The sequence below is a fragment of the Lactuca saligna genome, chromosome 6 (assembly GCF_052625555.1).
Source record: "Lactuca saligna cultivar CGN05327 chromosome 6, ASM5262555v1, whole genome shotgun sequence".
In the NCBI taxonomy this organism is placed as follows: domain Eukaryota; kingdom Viridiplantae; phylum Streptophyta; class Magnoliopsida; order Asterales; family Asteraceae; genus Lactuca; species Lactuca saligna.
Genome location: NC_136422.1, coordinates 124,732,885 through 124,754,604, shown reverse-complemented (window position 1 = coordinate 124,754,604; position 21,720 = coordinate 124,732,885). Strand labels below are relative to the sequence as shown.

Genomic DNA, 21,720 nt, shown 5'->3' with positions numbered 1-21,720 from the left:
TACCTCCTGTGAGTTTTATAACCATACTATTAACTCGGGATGCCTATACACAACGTTCTTCAGGCGTTGGAATGTTATGACGTTTGTCACCCCAAATGGTGGATTGTAGCTAACAGTCAGGGCGCGGGTTGTCAAGCCCGTATAGATCTATACACAAACACCATGCTCCCCCTCCAAGGGATTCTGGTATATAATATAGGACTTGAAATGCGTACTCGAACGTACGTGAAGTTAGTGTCTCACAGAACCGTAGTATAAAAACAGATTTACGTGTTGAAATGTTCGTTTGTTATTGTACATGAAAGTGATTTCTTGAAAATCGTGTTTCAAGTATGTAAAAGTTAGCAATATCCTCATAAAACTATACCTATTGTAGTTTTCTAAAAGTGTGCCACGTTTGTTTTAGAATATCTAGAAAAGGAATCACTAGTTATGAAAGCATAGATTTTTGTAGAGCCTAAGATAGACACATATACTTTAAATCTAGGAAAAATGTTTAATTTATACATGCACTACAACAATTTATAGTTTTAAAGATAGAATGCTATTGTAATATATTTTGTATACGGGAGTTTCCTATAAAGTTTATAAATCACATATGACTCTACTTAATAAGAGTGTATAATAATCTTTATATATATAACACCCGATAGTAGTCGTGTGATTTACTTGCATTTCCCCCCTTAGAAAGCATATAAAAGCGTTTAGAATATTTAAAAAGGGTTAATTAAGGGGTATGCACTCACTTGAAAGTTTGAAGATAGCGAGATGGAAAAACCGGGCAGAGTTTCGTCTCTGGAAACTGGATTTTTCTCGGGATTCTCAGGAATCTCGGGAGTAAAATCGACCTTCGGGACTTGCACAAAATGACCAGGGCTTCGGGGTAGTGCGGGCACGGAAATCAAGGCAATACCGTGAGAGAAATGAGAGATATGGGGTAGATTTTCCAGAACCCTCGCACCTCTATTTATAGGAGGCTGAGAGGCCTCGTTACGCGGGGCGTACGCGTACGTCATGCGTGACCGAGTCCTTAACTGCCTCGGAGTTCGGATGGGACGGGTAAGTAGTTCGCACAGGCGTGACGTGGACGATCCGAGGCCAAGGCCTTCGCGTACGTGGGGCGTACGGGGTTACGCGGCGCGTAACTCGGATGAGTACGCTGACTCCCCCTTCGGATTATACCGGATTTTGAATTAAATAAATATATAATTTATTTAATAAACTTCAAAAATTCATATCTTCTTCATACAAACTCCGTTTTCGACGTTACTTATATCCCCGCGAAGGTGAGACCATACTCTACAACTTTCGTTTAGATTCTGTCAGCAAATTCCGAAATTATTTTTATTATTTATTTATAAAATGTTGTGATTAAGAAATTTCTTTAAACAATTAATAACTTCTTTATCTGACATCGGTTTTTTCCATACTTTTTACCGCTGAAATACCAATGTCGAGACCTTCGATTCTCGTTTAGGTCATTCCGGCCAAAATTCGCTCAATCTCCGATTCGAGTTTTTAGTTGTCTGTTGCTAAGCCGAATTTGGAAAAATCTTAACTTCAATATACGAAGCCGGGTTAGGGCATTCTTTTTACGTACGATCCCGGTTTAATGATATAAAACATAGTAGGTAGTTAAATAGAAACTTTTTGGATATTTTATTATCAACGTAAATTTTATTAACTCAAAAGTGGTTACTATACTTGACCTATTAGGTCATTACAAAGAGTTGTAATATCGGGTTGTTACAAATATAATGAGTTGGATTCACTGATAAATCTTAATTATATGCTCATAATAATGACTATGACTATAGTTAGAAGTTACACTAAAAATAAATAAGCCTAGCGTTACTTACAGAGTAATCTAACATAAATCGGGAAATATACATGCATAATTTAACCAGGGAGCTTCTATTCTTTCGGATACCTGACAACGTAATGGTTCGCTAAAGTAGTTGAGAACTAGAGGGTTAAAGGGCTAAAAGCGCAAAGAGATTTTGAGAGAATTTGAGTGATGGGTTGAGGATTAAGCTGAAAATCGCGTCAATTTATAGACAGAAAATAAATGTGTGTCACGCACATGGTAAGAGGTGGTGACATATCACTATCCTATCGCTCCACGTGTCACAATTTGGGTGGCGTGTGAGTGCACGGTACGCATCTAGTCGGTGCACAAGGTTGTGTGCGAATTTTCCTGATTACTTAAAAAATCCATAACTTACTCATATGAACTCCGCTTTTGATAGCTTTTATATTCATGTGTAGGTATCGACGAAATGTACAACTTTCATTTAGACTCCATGTGCTAATTTTGAATTTATTTTTAAAGTTATATTTTAATTGACTTAGACTGTTAAACTCTATGTAAAAATCATAACCCTTTCATACGATATCCGTTCTTAACTATCTTTATATCGACAGATAGGTATGGATGAGATCTTCAACACTCATTTAGATGTTTTGGCTATCGACCGATCTAAAATTTGATTTTTTAATTGTATGCTAGTACACTAAATTTTAGAAAAATCGGGACTTCCTCTTACTGAGTTAGATTGAGACATTCTCTATATGCACGCTCTCAGTTTAATGATTACTATGACATTCATTTAGATCACTTAAGCTAAAAATAAATTTATAAAAAATATACTTTTTACGATACGCAGAGTCGTACCGATTTAATCGTGAAACTCTGAAGAAGCATAACTTCTTTATATGAAGTTAGATTTGAACGCACTTTAAATCTCCGAAATCTTGTTACGTATACTACAACTAGGTTAAGATTTTTTTCCTAAATAACCTTTTATTTCTGACACGTTTTTTAATCTTATATATTTCATTATTAAATACTTACAAAATATCGTATAACACATAACCACATAAATATATGAAGAATCCTTTCTTATTCATTCATATGAAGATTAAAATAGTTGACCAAAGTGATTTCAGACTATGACTAATCTAGAAAGAAATGTCTGCGTTATAGCTAAAGATCTTAAAATGTGTTGAAGATCATGTACTATGCTGAAGATCTTGCTTATGCCCAAGATCTTGAGTAGAAAACTATATTTTCAAAAAAGTATTTGATTAAAGTGTAATATCACACAATATAAATAAATGTATCCGGGACAAAGATAATGTTAAATTGGTTTAACAAATGACTTTGTATAATAAAGCTTAAGATGCTCTAAAAGGTACCAAGATACCACAAAATGTCTTAATAATTTTGATATTGAAAATGGTTAACAATCAAGAAAATAATGATAAAAGTGAATGTAGATCAAACAACATTAAATAAATCAAAGTAAATGCAAGAACACGAAGAATTACGAGGAAACCCCTTAATCTTTTTGGATCTCCGACATAAAACCTCGATGGGCGATGAAACCACCTACCTTAGAACTTATATTAAATTGAAAAAAAAATTGCAGGCGTTAGCTGATTTTTGAAACTATGTAAAAGTGCTCGGGTGATGAAAAAATCAAAGAGTAAGTGACAGTCAGAGAGAGGGTGTGTTCTTTGTAAAGTAGTATGACCCCCAAACCGAGATGGCGTAAACATTGGGGGCTAGAGGATATCATGTATAGTATTATAACAATACAGAATTGTAAAAAAAGCAACAACATCCATTGCATTAATAAAATATTTAATACATGTGTGTTCTTTGTAAAGTAGTATCACACCAAAAATGTAAAGAAAAATAAAAGACAAGTCTAAACACGCTCCGTCTTCTCAAAAACTTGTTCGAGTACCTGTCTATTGGTTTCCTGAGAATACAAGTTATTTTGAAAGAGTGTATCAACATTTAAGTTGGTGAGTGCATAAGTATTTTAGTGTCGAGTGTTTTAATTTGTTTCATGAAAATGTTTGTATTTGTTTACTAAAAATTTATGCATCAGACTAGTAAAAATGTTTGTATCCTTCCCAGAAAATCCTATATTTTCTATCTTTAAATGAAAAGTTGTCTTCTACCAAGACTCAACTGTTTGTATAACCTGTTTTCTCTGAAAGTAGTGTAAAATGTATGTTTGTACTTGAAATAGTATAAGTGTATTTTTTCCATATTTGTAAAACTATCTTCACTCGAAGATAGTATGCATTTCTCATGTGAGAATATCGCTATATTTATGAAATGGAAAAATGAAGATTCACAGTAGTAATTGTATAAAACACACTACTTATGCATTAACTACCTTGAAAATCAATTGTTTAATTAAGGTACAAATGTGATTTGGTTGTAACCATGATTGATAGACTAGTATAAAACACGACATTCTTCAGGCCATGATAATGATATGACATTTTTCACCGGTAGACCTGCTAGGTCCCACTGTAGCTATTAGCAAGGTGTAGGATTGTCAATCCCATATATATCTATACACAAACTCATGCTCTCCCTCCAGGAGACTCTGGTTACAAAACGTGACATAGCAAGTGTATTGCAATGTCATGAAATAGTTACTCAGATTTTAGTTATCTTGTTCTTGTTATAGTATGTATGTATTGACTCATGTATTTTTTCTCTGTCATGAAATAGTTACTGATTTGTAGAAAAGACTCAATTCTCCAACATATGCAAGAAAGTTAAGTATATTCCTTGAAAATAATTAGGTTTAATATTCACGCATATATTTAGCAAGTATAACTATGATTTAATCGGCAGTCGGACTAGTGATCCTACCCTAATCCCACAACCAAACAAGGAACAGGAATTACGGTATTTAGCAATAGTCCTAAGTTTGTTAAAGAATACGTATAAATAAATATATGTACACGAATATGATTTTGATATCAACAGAAATCTAAAAATAGTTTAAAAGTGTTTTTAAAATGATTTTAACAACATTTGAGTATAAGAAATCCTTTTGGTTTGTTTGTTTCCATATGTAAATGAATAATACAAATATAGTGTTTTCGACTTGTATTCTCCCCTAAAAGCATTAAAAATAGTAAATTGTAGGGGTATGAACTCACCTTATGTGAGTAATTCGATTCAAGAGTTGATATGGGATGCTCTTCCGTAATAAAGCTCTCAGGACAAATTAAGTCCTAAATAAAAATTTAAGCAATATATAGGTATGGAATTAGTGAATATAACCTTTAAGGCATTAGAGAAACAACCTAGGATGAAATGATCACTTACAAAAGAGGTGTTAGAACCAAAAACAAGAAGTTGTTTGGTGTTACGGCCAGCCCTTGGGTGTTCACGGCTGTAAAGAGTTTTCGGCCTTTGAAGATTCAAGTGTTTACAGTTGTAAACCCAGAAGTGAAGTATTCTTGATTGAAGGAAAGATGAACTTCTGATGATATATAACAAGATTTGATGGTGAATTGTATGATCTTTGGTGGATAAATGAGAGAAACTTGGGTTTTCCTTTGATGATCATTGAGAGAAAAGGATGGGTTTGCGTTCAGAAGGGTAGAAGTGAGGTTAAAATCAGCCAATCACTTATATATACGGTAGTGTTTGCGGTCCGACATGAGTTCACGGTTGTAAACCGAGGCAGTTCATGGTCCAAAACAGATCACAACCGAGAACGAAGGTTGTTTGCAGCCTTGCGAAAGTTTGCGGTTCTCGATCATTGTCCTTGGTCTTAAATGATTTTCCCTCCACAACCAACACACTTTCACACAAGGTTTTGAAACACTTAACCCATTAATCTAATCTAAATTAAGATAATATAAGAAATGAGGTTGACCTTTATTTGATATTTTTGACTTTTACAAGATAGAAATTACGAGTTGTAACATCATCCCCCCTATTAAAGGGAATTTCATCCCAAAATTAAGACTAAGAAATACACATGGGCTAAGGGAAAATATGAGGATACTTAAGTTTCATTTGATCCTCCCGCTCCCAAATGAATTCGGGTCCCCGCTTTGCATTCCAGTGAATCTTTACTATCGAAATACGACTTTGCTTGGCTTGTTTGACAACTTTATACGTGATTTCTATGGGTTCTTCCACGAAGTTGGGGCTTTCATTGATCTCGATTTCCTCGAGTGGGATAAAAAGGGTCTTGTTGGATAGACATTTCTTTAGGTTCGATACATGGAAAGTAGGGTGTACGTTGCTAAGTTCTTGAGGTAATTTTAGTTTGCAGCTACGGGGCCGAATCATGCAAGAATTTCGAGAGGCCTAATGTACCCTGGATTCAGTTTTCCATGCTTTCTAAAGCGTATCATGGCATTCCAGGGTGAGACCTTCAAAAGGATGCAGTCACCAACCTTGAATTACAATGGTTTTCGCCGTTTATCTGAATAGCTTTTTTGTCTGCCTCGTGAGGCTTTCAGTTGCTCCCTAATTTGTACAATCTTCTCTATAGTTTCACAAATGATTTTTTCACTGGTGAGAGTGCTGTCAGGGACTTGCCCTTTAGCTAACTGAGTATCACCGACTTCAGCCCAACACTGAGGTGATTTGCACTTATGTCCATAGAGGGTTTTGTATGGAGCAACCTTTATGCTAGAGTGATAATTGTTATTGCAAGAGAACTCAACAAGGGGTAAATGAGTATCCCATGCCTTTCCAAATTCTATCACATAGGCTCACAACATATCTTCTAGAGTTTAAATAGTCCTTTCACTCTGTCCGTCAGTTTGTGGATGGTAGGTTGTGCTCACATCCAGCCTAGTTCCTAGTGCCTTCTGTAGTGACTGCAAGAACCTCGAGGTGAATCTACTATCACTGTCAGAGATAATAGATGTGGGTACACCGTGCAGTCACACTATCTCTTTAAGGTAGGTTTTGTTCAGTTTCTCCATTTTGTCGGTTTCCTTAATTGGTAGGAAGTGCGTAGATTTGGATAGTTGGTCCACGATCACCCAAATAGTATCGAGAGCACCCCTTGTCTTAGGCAGCTTTGTTATGAAGTCCATTGTAATCTGTTCCCACTTCCACTCAGGTATCTGTGCTTGATGTAGTAGACCTGAGGGCTTTTGATATTCCACTTTAACTTTGGCTTAAGTAAGACACTTACCAACGAAGGTAGCAATCTCTGCTTTCATGTTATGCCACCAATACAGCTTTTTAAGATCCATATACATCTTATCTAAACATGGATGAATGGAGTATCGAGTATAGTTCACTTTTTCATGACCACGTCTCCGAGTCCACCGTGTTTCGGTGTCCAGATCTGATCCATGAGGTATAAGGCTCCGTCACCCTTGGTTTCTAAGTTCTTATTCATCCCTCTTAGGGATTCACCTGCTACATCATCAGGTTTTAAGGCTTCCTGCTGAGCCTCCTTAATTTGTGTGGACAGATGTGAATGGATTGTCATACTCAATGACTTGACTCTACGACCTGAGTACTCTTTATAACTTAGGGTGTTAGCTACCACATTGACTTTACCGGGATGATAACGAATTTCGCATTCGTAGCCATTTAGTAGCTCGACCCACCATTGTTATCTCATGTTGAGTTTCTTTTGATCGAACATATGTTGCATGCTTTTGTGGTCTGTAAAGATAGTGTTATTCATGCCATACAGGTAATGTGTCTAGATCTTTAGAGCAAATGCTACTACTCCTAACTCAAGTTCATGTGTAGTGTAATTGACTTCATGTGTCTTAAGCTGTCTTGAGGCATAGGCAATGACCTTTACCCATTGCATAAGAACACAGCCAAGCCCTTGGTTGGATGTGTCACAGTACACCACGAAATCCTTTATCCCTTCTGGGAGGGATAATATCGGTACGCTGCATAAGGCTTGCTTCAGCGTTTGGAATGACTTCTCTTGTTTCTCTTCCTAGTTAAAGTCATACCTTTCTGAGTCAAACTGGTAAGTGGTTCGCTATCCTCGATAAGTTCTGAATAAGTCTACGATAGTAGCCAGCGAGGCCTAAGAATTGACGGATTTCTATAGGCGTCCTCGATACTCGATGGCTTTGATTTTGGATGGGTCCACGTGAATTCCATCTTCGCTAACCACGTGACCTAAGAATTCGACCCTTCGAATCCAAAATTTACATTTAGAGAAGTTTACGTAAAGCTTCTCTACTCGTAGTGTTCCCAAGATTTGCTGTAAATGTTGACTATGCTCCTCCTTACTGCGTGAGTAGATAAGTATGTCATCGATGAATACTATCACGAACTTATCTAAGTAAGGATGGCACACCCGGTTCATCAACTCCGTGAACACTGAGGGTGCATTGGTTAATCTGAAAGGCATCACTACAAACTCGTAGGGACCATAACGAGTTTGGAAGGCTGTTTTGGGAACAACTTCCTCTAGAACTTGTAGCTGGTGAGACCCGAATCTTAAGTCAATCTTTCAGAAGTCGCTTGCTCCTTGGAGTTGGTTGAACAAGTTGTCTATTCGTGGTAGGGGTATCGTTTCTTAATGGTCAATTTGTTTATCTCGTGATAGTCGATGCACATACTGAATGATCCATCTTTTTTCTTCACGAACAAGACCGGCGCTCCCCTTGGTGAGAAGCTTGGTCTAATAAATCCTTTACTATGTAGCTCGTTTAGTTTATTGGAAAGTTCCTGCATCTCAGCTAGTGCTAGTCGGTAAGGCGATTTGGCTACAGGGGTCGCCCACAGAATTAATTCGATTTGAAACTCGACTTGACGTTGTAGAGGTGATCCTGGCAGATCTTCGGGAAAGATGTCAGGAAATTCGAGGACTTCAAGGATGTCCTTTATGTCATTCACCTTATGGTTCATTTCAACCACATGAGCAAGGAATGCATGATATTCCTTTCGTAAGTATTTCTGGGCTTGAATACTTTAGATGATTCGAAGGTTCGTGTCTGTTTTGTCGCCATACATAACTAAGGTTTCGCTATTCAGTAGATTAAGACGAACAACTTTCTCAAAACACAGGATATCATCACGATGAAGACTCAACAAATCCATGCCGATAATGACGTCGAAACTTTTAATTAAGATAGGCATGAGGTCGATTTGAAATGAATAACTATCTAGAGAGATGGAAAATCCTATGTATATATCGTTAGAGCTCTTAGCTTTTCCGTTAGCCATTTCTACAGTGAAATTTTCTTTTAAAGCTTGAGGTTGTTGTTTAAGTAAGTGTCCAAATTTTTGTTTTACGAAGCTCCTCTCCGCTCCACTATGAATTACTATGCATGCATATGAGTTATTAAGGAGAAACGTACTCATAACCACCGTAGGGTCTGCCACAACTTATTCATGACCAATAGCGAGCACTCTTCCTACTTCACTAGTGTTCCCTACCTTAGGGAAGTTTCGTTTGTAGTGTCCCACTTCATCGCACCCATAGCAGGCCTGGCCTGCTCCAATACTAGAGACTTGGGAGATTGGTCTTGCTGGTGCCTTACAGAAATGGGCAGTATGACCCTTCCCGTTGCAGTTAGCACAAAGCATCTCTCGGCAAGGTTCAACATGATGGAAGTTGCATTTTTCACATTGCGGTAGACTCCCAACGTACTGCTTTGTTGGTGTAAGGATAGTAGGGGTCGTCGCAGCAAGAACAGCCACAATACGTTCCCATGAAATAGAGGTACCAGTCCCCAGATGTACCTTTTGATCATTTTGCTCTTCGTGGGGACCATTCCTATACATAAAGTCACCAGATCACAGAACCTAGTTGTCTAAGCTACTATATTAGTACCTTTCATTTTAAGGCTCTATAGTTCCTGTTCAGGTTTCTAAATTTCTCCCCTCGGGAAGTACTTCGCTAACATAAGGTCCTTCAATGTATCCCAACCCATCACGTTAGCTATTACCAGAGTAAGTGACTTAACGTGGTCATTCCACCATGTGAGGGCTCTATCACAGAAGGTGGAGGCACCAAATTTTACTTTACTTCCTTCTGGGCAGCAGCAGATCTCGAAGATCGACTCCTTTTTCTCAAACCATTACGACAGAGCAATGATTCCCCCGGTTCTATTAAAGGCTCTGGGTTTGTAGTTGGTGAAGTCCTTGTACAAACACTCCCCAAGGTTTCCATGACTATCACCTTGGGTAGAGTTAATACCCACTCCACTCCTTCTTTTACCGTTAGTGTTGATTTGAGTTAAGGCTGCCTTTACAGCGTCAGCCACTGCAGGTTGAAACACCACAGGATCAAATTGAGGTGGAGGTGGTTGTTGTGGTTGGGTTATTGGAAGATTGCACCTATTTGATTTACGAGGAGGCATCCTTCAACTATAAGTTTATAAGGATGAAGAAAATTTTAAGAATTAAATAGTGAGTATAATGAGAGTGATCCATGAACTAATTCACCATAGTCCAACATATAGATGAGGAAGTACTTGTAATAAAGATCTACCACTAGAAAGATGAAACAATTTGGATAGAGGTTTCCTAAGAGGATTAAATGCCTTTCAATATCATTACTATTATAGATGCATATAGTTTGGGAAAATTGTCCTTGTAATAGGTCTTACATCATACCAATAAAGAGAAAATTTTGACAGCACAAGACCTAACAAACTGAAAGTTCGAGGTCTTAAACATAAGCAGGAAATTAATACTAGAGTCTATACATAGACCTAATCTAAGTCCAAAAGAGAGAATAGAGTAGGCTCTACTCGCGAGAAGTGTTGTTCTAGTTAGTACTTGATTCTGCCCTGGGATCAGCCAACTAGCGTTCTGTCTCCCACACACGCCTTTCCAATGCAATTTGGTTAGGTCTAAGTTCATTAACTTCGGCTCAGCTGGCATCCAATTCCATCTGTGGGTCATCCATGTGGGTCCTTGTCATCTCCTGATCATCGGTCAAATGGAAGAGGCAAACTGTGTTGACTCCGGAGTTACCGCTGATCTCTATGACTTGGTCGATGGTTTCCGTTCCCTGTTCGGCATTGCGAGCAACATGATGAATCAAGATAGGGAGGATTCTGTCAGCTGAGCCTCCCTCACTCAAGTTGTAGAAGCTTCGGTCTCCATTGTAGGGAAGTGGTTGTCACTACTCGTGGCTCCACCTTCCCAAGTTCACTGCCCACAGAGGCGGCGGGCCTTGAAAAATCGGTTGAGGGTTAGGATTTTGGGCTACTTGAGGTGGATTATAGACCTCGGGTTCCGAGTCAGATTCTTCTTGAACTTCCTCCTCGTTCTCTTCATCGGAACTCTCCTCAAAGTCTTGCTCTGCTGGGACTATCAGGTAATATTCTTCTTCTTCAACATCGAGCCTTCCAATGTTTCCTTGATTAGCAAAGTATGGGTCACCCGATAGATGAAATCTAGCCATGTAACTAAGCGAGAATAGGGGTGTGAGAAACATATAATAGATGTAATACTGAAGATACTCCTTTGAATAAGTGATCCAACTCTAAGACCACAACCAAATAAGGAACAGGAAGTAAAGCGAAGATCATGGATTCTAAGTCTATAACATTTTGGTCATATATAACCTAAGCGTATCCAATCAGTAACTATAGACCTACCAGTAAAGGTCATTTTTAGTTTTCACATAAGCAATTAGCACAACAAAATACTCCTATAGTATTCTAAGTTTATGTTATGTTGTAGTATTTCTTTGTAGTAGAGTTGGTAAGTTTTTAGACTTTTTGCAACACCACAACCATTCTTAGGCATATGTTAATCACTTCTCAGATAGATATAGTTGATCGGGCTATATCAATCCCATATTGGATCATATACCTCTAAGCCTACTTGTGTTGTTCAACAGTCGTAATACTTTTGTTATGTTCAAGTATGACACTGATCTAAGTATGAATGCATGTACGTATACTTTAGAAAAATATTTTATTATTTTAAAAGTGTAACTCTTTGTCAGAGTGTTTTAATATCGATGTGCTTATAGTTGTATATCTTTTATGGGTTGATATACTTAGTTCACTATTAAAAAAAAAAAAAAAAAAAAAAAGCACTGATACCAATCTGTCACACCCCCAAACCGAGATGGCGGAAACATTCGGGGGTGGAGGACGTCATGTACAGTATCATAACATGCACAATAATAAAACAAGCAACAACATATATTGCATTAATAAAATAGTTAATACATGTGTGTTAATTGTAAAGTAATATGACACCAAAATTGTAAAGCAAAATAAAAGACGAGTCTCAACATGCTCCGTCTTCTCAAAAACTTACTTGAGTACCTGTCTACTGGTTTCCTAAGAATACAAGTTATTTTGAAAAAGATTATCAACATTTAATTTGGTGAGTGCATAAGTATTTTAGTGTCAAGTGTTTGCATTTGTTTCATGAAAATGTTTGTATTTGTATAGTATTAATGTTTGCATCAGACTAGTAAAAATGTTTGTATCTTTCCGAGAAAATCATATATTTTCTATCTTTAAATGAAAAGTAGTCTTCTACCAAGACTCAACTATTTGTATGACCCGTTTTCTATAAAAGTAGTGTAAAATGTATGTTTGTACTTGAAATAGCATAAGTGTATGTTTTCCATATTTGTAAAACGATCTTTACTCGAAAATAGTATGCTTTTCTCATGTGAGAATATCACTGTATTAATGTAATGGAAAAATGAAGATTCACAGTAGTAATTGTATAAAATACACTACTTATGCATTAAGTGCCTTGAAAACCAATTGCTTAATTAAGGTAAAAATGTGATTTGGTTGTAACCATGCTTGATGGACTAGTATAAAACACGACGTTCTTCAGGCCTCGATAATGGTATGACATTTGTCACCCGTAGACCTGCCACGTCCCACTGTAGCTAGCAGCAAGGTGTGGGATTGGCAACCATGTATATATCCACACCCAAACTTACGCTCTCCCTCTAGGAGACTCTAGTTACAAAACGTGACATAGCAAGTGTATTGCTATGTCATGAAATAGTGACTCACATTTTAGTTATCTAGTTCTTGTTAAAGTATGTATGTATTGTCTCATATATTCTTTCTCATTTCTAGCAATACTTTGTAGTGATCCTCTAAACTATACCAATTATAGTTTACTAGTATGTTTGATTGAACTGGTACTGATTTGTAGAAAATAATCAATTGTCCAACATATGCAATTGAGTTAAGTATATTCCTTGAAAATAATTTGGATTAATATTCAGACATATATTTAGCAAGTATAACAATGAGTTAACCCACAATCGGGCTAGTGATCCTACCCTAAGCCCACAACCAAACAAGGAACATGAGTTACGGTATTTAGCAATAGTCTTAAGTCCTTTAAAGCATACGTACACATAAATATATGTACACAAATATGATTTTGATATAAACAGAAATCTAAAAATAGTTTAAAAGAGTTTTTAAATTGATTTTAACAACATTTGAGTATACAAAATCCTTTTGATTTGTTTATTTCCACATGTAAATGAATAATACAATTATAGTGTTTTCGACATGTATTCTCCCTGTAAAAGCATTAAAAATAGTAAATTGTAGGGGTATGAACTCACCTTATGTGAGTAATTCGATTAAAGAGTTTATATGGGATGTTTTTCCATAATAAAGCTCTCAGGACAAGTTAAGTCCTAAATAACAATTTAAGCAATATATAGGTATGGAATTAGTGAATATAACCTTTAAGGCATTAGGGAAACAACCTAGGATGCAATGATCACTTACAAAAGAGGTGTTAGAACCAAAATCAAGAACTTGTTTAGTGTTTACGGCCAGCCCTTGGGTGTTCACGACTGTAAAGAGTTTTCGGCCTTTGAAGATTCAAGTGTTTACGGTTGTAAACCCAGAAGTGAAGGATGCTTGATTGAAGGAAATATGAACTTTTGATGATCCACAACCAGATCTGAAGGTGAATTGGATGATCTTTGGTGGATAAATGAGAGAAAGTAGGGTTTCTGGTTGATGATCTTTGAGAGAAAAGGTTGGGTTTGTTGTCAGAAGGGTGGAAGTGAGGTTAAAATCAGCCAAACAATTATATATATATAGGGTAGTGTTTGTGGTCCGAGGCAAGTTCATGACTGTAAACCGAGGCATTTCATGGTCCGAAGCAGATCAAGGCCGAGAATGATGGTCGTTTGTGGCCATGCGAAGGTTTTCGGTTCTCGATCGTTATCCTCGGTCTTAAATGATTTTCCTTCCACAACCAACATACTTTCACACAAGGTTTTGAAACACTTAAACCATTAATCTAATCTAAATTAAGATAATACAAGAAATGAGTTTTACCTTTATTTGATATGTTTGACTTTTACAAGATAGAAATTACGGGTTGTCACATCAAACCAGAGACATAATCCCAAGGCAAGCCCCAATCTTCACAAGAGGTCCTGCTTCCTAAGATTTAGGAGGAGTATTCAGCATCTTCCCTACGATGAAGGTTTTGAGATGAGTTATGTATGTCATGGAGAAAGAACTCATACAGTTGAGAGACATGATCTCAAGTGTCCCAGATATAATTCAACACATTTCAGATGTGTCATGTGTCTGCTATAAGTTTCACTATTAGTTTCTTAATAACTTAGGCCTTGTTTATTATGTTGTTGACCCAGTCTACTCAAGCCTATTTGGCTGACTCAGTCAGGTCAATACGTTTGATATCTTCCTATGCTACATCTTACTCGATCATGAATGTCTGACTGGGTCTTCTAAAAAAACTCGACGACTGAAACAGAAAAAGGCGCGTTCCCTTATTTTCCCTTCTCTTGTGTTCTTTCTCCTTTCCCACCACAACATCTGCAAAGGAAAACTAATATCAGCACAACTCTTACCTCCTTCTCATGTCGATTTCAAGGTTAGTAGCAATGTTCCACAATATTTCTTCAGCCGGTAAGCTTCTCTTCTATTGTTCTTCATCCATGAAATCAATTTGTTTTTTTTTCCTCTCCATCTGTGAAATCAATTTTATTTTTGATTTTTTATATAATTGTATGATTATCCGGAGAATGTTGAGTATTGCTCTAAAATATTGTTGTTTAATTGCTAAATTTTTGGAACTCAAATGTCGTTTTGGAATTCATAACAATGAAATATGTTCCCGGTTGTTTGAACATGATGGTTTGGTGGGTTTATTATAATTACATTAACGTCCTTGGAGAATCTGGACTCATATCGATATTGTGCTTAGTAGGAATATACACAAGCTTAAGAAAATGGCCAATGGAAGCAATCTTTGGATTTAGAAAATTCTTTTCTAAAACAGGAGAAGAGGATTATAGCTTAAATAGGAATTTCATTATTTGAAACTTGATTAGCTCGATTGATAAGTGTAAATAACAAAAATAATCATTTTTAAGCTTAATTTATGCCTTTTTTCTGTTGATTAGTTTCTAAGATTGTTGAAGTTGATGAACTTTCTTACATACTTATAAGTTTTATGATTTTTGTGATTAGGAAATGGTGGAATGGAAACATCAGAGTAAAGTTCATGGGAATCTTTTGGATAAATCAGTGATCAAAAGAAATTCTATTTCCCGGTTGTCATGTTGAATATAAGAGGGAAACAAGCATAATCATCAATAGAGGGGTAGACTTGAGGAAAACATCTATTTACACATCATAATGTAATAATCCCTTTTATAGTTTTATTTGGATTTTTAAATGATTTCTGTATAGAGCATCAAGGTAAAATAATCATTTTTCATCACATTCAGTTAGATATACAATCAAACGGGACCTTATGCTATTAAGAATTTCGGGTACTCCCCGAGTACCATCCTCGTAAACCAAATACTCGTTACTCGTTAGTTGACCGATATAATAATGTCAAACGATTTTTAAAACATTGATTTTATCAAATGTATTCTTGTTTTGAATAGTAATATAGAATATAATAACAATATTTGAAGTTATACATAATCATGTTACTTAAAAGAACATATATCAAATGTCAATACCTAATAAACTAGTGTCTAATATTACATGCTATAAGGTCAAGTAACCTAAAATGCATATTATACTTTTTTTCTTAGTTAGAAACATGAAAAACAAAAACAAAACTAAAACCCACAGAAAACTATGCATTTCACGAACATTATGTCGCATAATAATTATACACACATTCAAATCACATCCTTTTAAATTGGATAACCAGGAGCCAGAATTCCGTGCATGAGTGAGCACCTGTAACAGTGCACCCTCAACCCCACCCCCAACCCCACCCCCACCCCCCACCCCCCTCACCCCCTCCCCCTCCCCCTCATTCCCTTACCTATACATACCCCTCTTCACTCCCTCCATTTCTCCTCATCAGTATCTCGAACTGCATCATACTAACAAAGCCATGGAATTCATTACCATTACCATGTTGTTTTCTTTATTTATTATCGTATCCTCTTTCTTCCTCTTCACCTCCGCCGCCGACGGCCGCCGGAAAAACCTCCCTCTCCCGCCGGGCACCCTCGGCTGGCCATATATTGGTGAAACTTTCGAACTCTACTCCCAAAACCCAAATGTCTTCTTCACTTCAAAAGTCAAAAAGTGAGTACTTTCTACACTTTCACCCCCATCGATTTACAGTTAACATCTATCACTTTCACTAATCAAACAAACCAAAATCTTTTGAATTTTTGTTACAGGTATGGCTCAATCTTCAAAACCCACATCTTAGGCTGTCGTTGCGTCATGATTTCAAGCCCTGCGGCTGCTAAACTCGTCCTTGTGACCAAATCTCATCTCTTTAAGCCCACATTTCCGGCGAGTAAAGAAAGAATGATCGGAAAACAAGCGATTTTCTTCCATCAGGGTGATTATCATTTCAAGTTAAGACGTCTTGTTCTTAGAGCATTCACGCCGGAATCAATCAAACACATGGTTTCCCACATTGAATCCATCACCATCGACGCCCTCCAATCATGGGAAAACCGATTAATCAACACTTTTCAAGAAATGAAAACAGTAAGTCAAAAATTCTCAAAACAGGGGATTGAAAAATGTCAAACGACAATTTGACATCATCGAACACTCTGTTTTCTGACTGAATTTACTTTTTCATCTCCAGTTTACATTCAACGTCGCATTGCTTTCAATTCTGGGAAACGATGAAGTTCTCAACAGAGACGATCTCAAGCGATGCTATTACATCCTCGAAAAAGGGTATAACTCAATGCCGATTAACCTTCCGGGGACTCTGTTTCACAAATCAATGAAAGCTAGAAAAGAACTCGCGAAGATCATAGCCAAAATCATATCGCGTAGAAGGGAAACGAAGGAACAACATAACGACTTGTTGGGTTCTTTCATGGAAGACAAAGAAGGACTCACCGACGAACAGATCGCCGATAACGTCATCGGAGTTATCTTCGCCGCCAGAGACACCACCGCGAGTGTTTTAACATGGATCATCAAGTACTTAGCTGAAAATCCAGCCGTTCTAGAAGCTGTCACTGTAAGAAACTTTCCAAACTCCAAAAATCTCCCTAAATCTTAAACTCACTGTTCCAGAAATTAATGGAGTTTTAATTTATTGTATTCTGTGATTTTACAGGATGAACAACAGGCAATAAAGATGAGTAAAGATGAGTGCAATGAAGACAAGGGTTTGAGTTGGGTAGATACCAAGAAGATGCCTATAACTTCTAGAGTCATTCAAGAGACACTCAGAGTTGCTTCGATCTTATCTTTTACCTTCAGAGAAGCTGTTGAAGATGTCCAATTTGAAGGTTTGTTCTCAAATATAATATAATATAATAATAATAATATCATATTATTATTATTATTATTATTATTATTATTATTATTATTATTGTTATTAATTTTTTTTTGTTTAAAATGCAATTTGCAGGGTATCTTATTCCTAAAGGATGGAAGGTATTGCCATTATTCAGAAACATTCACCACAGTGAAGAAAATTTTTGTGATCCAGAGAAGTTTGATCCTTCAAGATTCATGGTAAATTATATTAAATAATATTATATTTATTTACTTATGTGTTTTTATTTTTTATTAAGTAGTTGAAAAATGGGTTCTTCTTTCTATTTTGAGATCATGGGTCAGTGGGTTTGGGTGGGATCTTATACTAAAATAAGAAAGGTGAATTGAAATCTTTGGTGTTTATTGTGGAATTGACAGGTGGCACCGAAACCCAATACATTTATGCCATTTGGCAGTGGGATCCACTCGTGTCCAGGAAATGAGCTTGCGAAATTGGAGATTTTGGTGCTCGTACATCATTTGACCACAAAGTACAGGTTTGTGAAATAGATCTTTACGCTACTTCCTTATTAATTAAATATTTTTATTTATAAAATACAATAAATTGATTATATTTATGTATATATTAAAGTTTTTCTATTAGTTTATTAAAATTGATTTCATACGAAATATGTACATGTTTTCGTTGCTAAAAAACCAACAACATGCAACTTTCAATAATTATTATAATAATTATAAGAGTAAATTCCGTTATGTTTTCAATCTTGATCTTAAAAAATTTGTTTTTGTAACGTTGATCTTTATTTGAGGTTGTTATTACGTTTTTCGTGGTGGTAATCCCAAAAATATAATTATTTTATTGAAACATGTTAAAAACGATAGAAAAATAATAAAATAAGTCCACTATAATAAGGTAAATCTTTTTTTAGGACAAAAATTACAAGAAAAATGTCAAAAATGTAATTTACTCTATCTATAATATTCTATTCTAATATATTTATTTTGTTAATATTGTAACTTTTAACATATTAACAACAAATATATAGGAACCAAATTATACTAACCTAAATAAATACTATGATAAAAAAACATCTAAAGTTCTTGCTAATAATAACCAAACATTTTGGATTGTCTGTAGGTGGTCAGTGGTTGGTGCACAGAATGGAATTCAGTATGCACCATTTGCTCTTCCCCAAAATGGCTTACCCATTAAACTCTCTCTCAAGTGATGCTCCTATAGAATTAGTCAACGCTCAATTTTTGTTTGACTGTTGACTATTTTAGTCAAAGTAAACGAAGGAAGCCCACACCATGAAGACAGATGAGATTTTGTCCATTTCCATTTAAAGGCATATGATAAAAGGACAAGTAAATTGTATATAAAACGTCTCCTTAAGTCAGAAGTCAGAAGTCTGAGTAAGAAAAGATAGATATTTGGTGGTGATTTTGTAATAAATAAGAAGCTTGGGGGGGTTTAGGTAATATCTATTTAGGGTGATGAGATCATGAGATATTTTCATAATTGAGCTTTTCATTGACTTCACTTCTTGTACAAAGTCCGCAAGGCATTTATTGATAAATGAAGTTTGGTCCCTTTATTTTTTAAGTTGTCTCCCTTACTGTCTCTAGTTTTCTTTGTTTGCATTTTCATTTGCATATTTATTATGATTGCTTACATTACAAGTTCAAGATAATATTATTTCCGACACAAATTAACAACTTGCTTCATCCATTGACTTAAAAATTAGATAAACAACTTAAACAAATAAATGTACATCCCACGTTTTTTTTTTTTTTTTTTTTTTTTTTTTTTTTTTTTTATCATATTTCATATTTTCAAAAAAAGAAATGAGCACACAAAAAATAATGTTAATGTAGTTCGATCAACATAACATACGTTAATGGTCAGGGGATATTATTTTTATTCACAAGTTTGAAAACGACATGTTTCACAACGATATTGAAAACCTAGATATCGGCCTTTATTTATTATAAAATCTTATACATAAACACTAGCTACAAATCCAAATTGGGTCTTGATTCCATGTTCTTATGATCATCCATACTAGCTATCTACGATTCAGCTACGGATTAACTAGATGATGGTCTTTAATTCTCAAATCACATTTAATAATCTCCATATCGACTTGCGTAGTACTACATAAACCAAGTTCTTCTCCTTGTTGCTAATTCACCTCATAAGAACTTAACCCCTATGGATAACAACTAAGTCCTAAAAAAGCTTGAACTTCTCTGTTGAATATGACTTTCAGCATATTACACTACTAGAAAATAGATCTCTAATGACAAGTGAACTATGACATACACAAATATTATGACACACATTGTTGTATGTCATAAATAAATGAAAATGTTATTATTTCTAAAGTTAGAAGGGTATGTAACACACATTTTTATGTCATAAAAGTAGTGTTATTATTTAAAAAACACAAAGATCCCCATCAACTATGTGAGTCATCTTTCTTGGTGTCGTTGTATAATTCCTAAATCATGCGTTCGTTCTTAAAAAAAGGGAATTGCAACCTAACCCTAAAGAATTTTTATCACGTTCTCATTCCTTGAACTTCTTTCTTAGCCCCTTTCTTTCTCCCTTTCATTCTCTCTAACTCAACATCTAAATCTAATGGAGAAGACAATTACTTACAGACTTTGTTTGCGAATCTAACCAAAACCTAATGTAACATTACCTTTAAAGAAGTCTGGCTACCAACAATCCTTTCTTTCGTGATTTTCCATTTTCCATATATTTTATTCACACCGACGGTTCTCTATATTTCCTATCGATTCCCTATAACTTAGCTCAAGAATACTTCTCAATTCTCTACCTCTTCCACGATTCTCACCGGTTACCACCTATTTTGACCAACGACCATCAAGAAAGGATAAGATATACTTCATATCACTGTTGGAATAAACCTTAAATGAGTTCATTATGTCATCGTTAGCCCTAATTGTTTCTATATTGATTTCTTTCTTTTTGTTAGTGCTTATTGTCAGTGTGATCTATACCGACTAGTGTTCTTGATATAGGGTTTTGATTCATTTGATTTGTCATTCAGGTTGGATCGTATACAAATCATATTTTGGGAAGGATCACAAGTAAGATCATGGGATGTAAATAGGATCGTATAATCATGATCTGATCCGATCACACCTTCCCTTGAATTTTTTTTTGAAAAAAAAAGTAAAAAAGAAGATTAAAAATAGAATTTACCACTTTATGTCTTTTACTCTCTACCAGTTTATCGTTTACCATTATGTGTTGAGACTAGTGTTTTAAAGTTTTATAGCGTTTGAACTAAAAATTGAATGTTGCATATATTTTAAAACTACCCAAATTTCAAGGCCAAAAATTTCATTTTTAAATAGGTTATTATGTAAAACCATTAATATAAAAACATTCATAGTAATGTCTTGTGTCAAAACCCAAGTGTTAATAATCAAAATATAATATCATGAAACCATATCAGAGTGTAATCCCAAGGATCTCGTGTGCGGAAGACATAGTGTGATGCGCTGCGCTCAAGCCGACTCCTTTCATTTGAAACATAGCACCTGAAACCAAAACTGTAAACCGTAAGCACGAAGCTTAGTGAGTTCCCCCATCATACCACATACCATACAATCACATAGCATACATACTGTATAATCATATAACATACCATACTTGTCAAGCATTTCTGGGGTGCCCGATCTACCCGGTATGGCCATTCTGGGGTGCCGACCTACCCGTGTGGCCATTCTAGGGTGTCGTCCTACACGTGCGGCCATTCTGCGGTGCCGAACACCCTTCGGTCCTAACAACCGAACCTCGGGGACTGTTTCACCCATTACAACTACTACTATCACATATCATAACATAACATACTATCAGATATATATGTGGTGTCTGACTACCCTTCGGTCCTAACAACCGAACTCGGGGACTGTTCCCCTCCTACTACCCCTAACACACATCTCAGATCATGCTAGCATATAATCATGACATCACATACTGTCAGATGTATATGGGGTGTCTGACTACCCTTCGGTCCTAACAACCGAACTCTACTACTATAACACATCAAGCTAGCATATAACATATTAGGTAGTAGCAAAACTAGATGATATCACAAAGAAAATCATCTAACACACAACTCCTACTGGTGGGCCGACATTGTGGCCGTAGACCCACCGCTACTGGAAGGTAACTCACCTCACACT

The 21,720-nt window shown here is 36.0% G+C and overlaps 1 protein-coding gene across 1 annotated transcript; it reads left to right on the top strand.

Annotated features, from left to right (window-relative positions):
• Positions 1–16,103: 16,103 nt before the first annotated feature.
• On the top strand, positions 16,104–19,102 carry LOC145000770 (abscisic acid 8'-hydroxylase CYP707A2-like). Its single transcript, XM_078960042.1, has 7 exons — positions 16,104–16,323; positions 16,422–16,740; positions 16,844–17,230; positions 17,330–17,504; positions 17,627–17,733; positions 17,914–18,032; positions 18,635–19,102. Exons 1-7 carry the CDS (start codon positions 16,127–16,129, stop codon positions 18,723–18,725), a joined length of 1,395 nt encoding a protein of 464 aa, XP_078816168.1. The 5' UTR covers positions 16,104–16,126; the 3' UTR covers positions 18,726–19,102.
• The last annotated feature ends 2,618 nt before the right edge of the window (positions 19,103–21,720 follow it).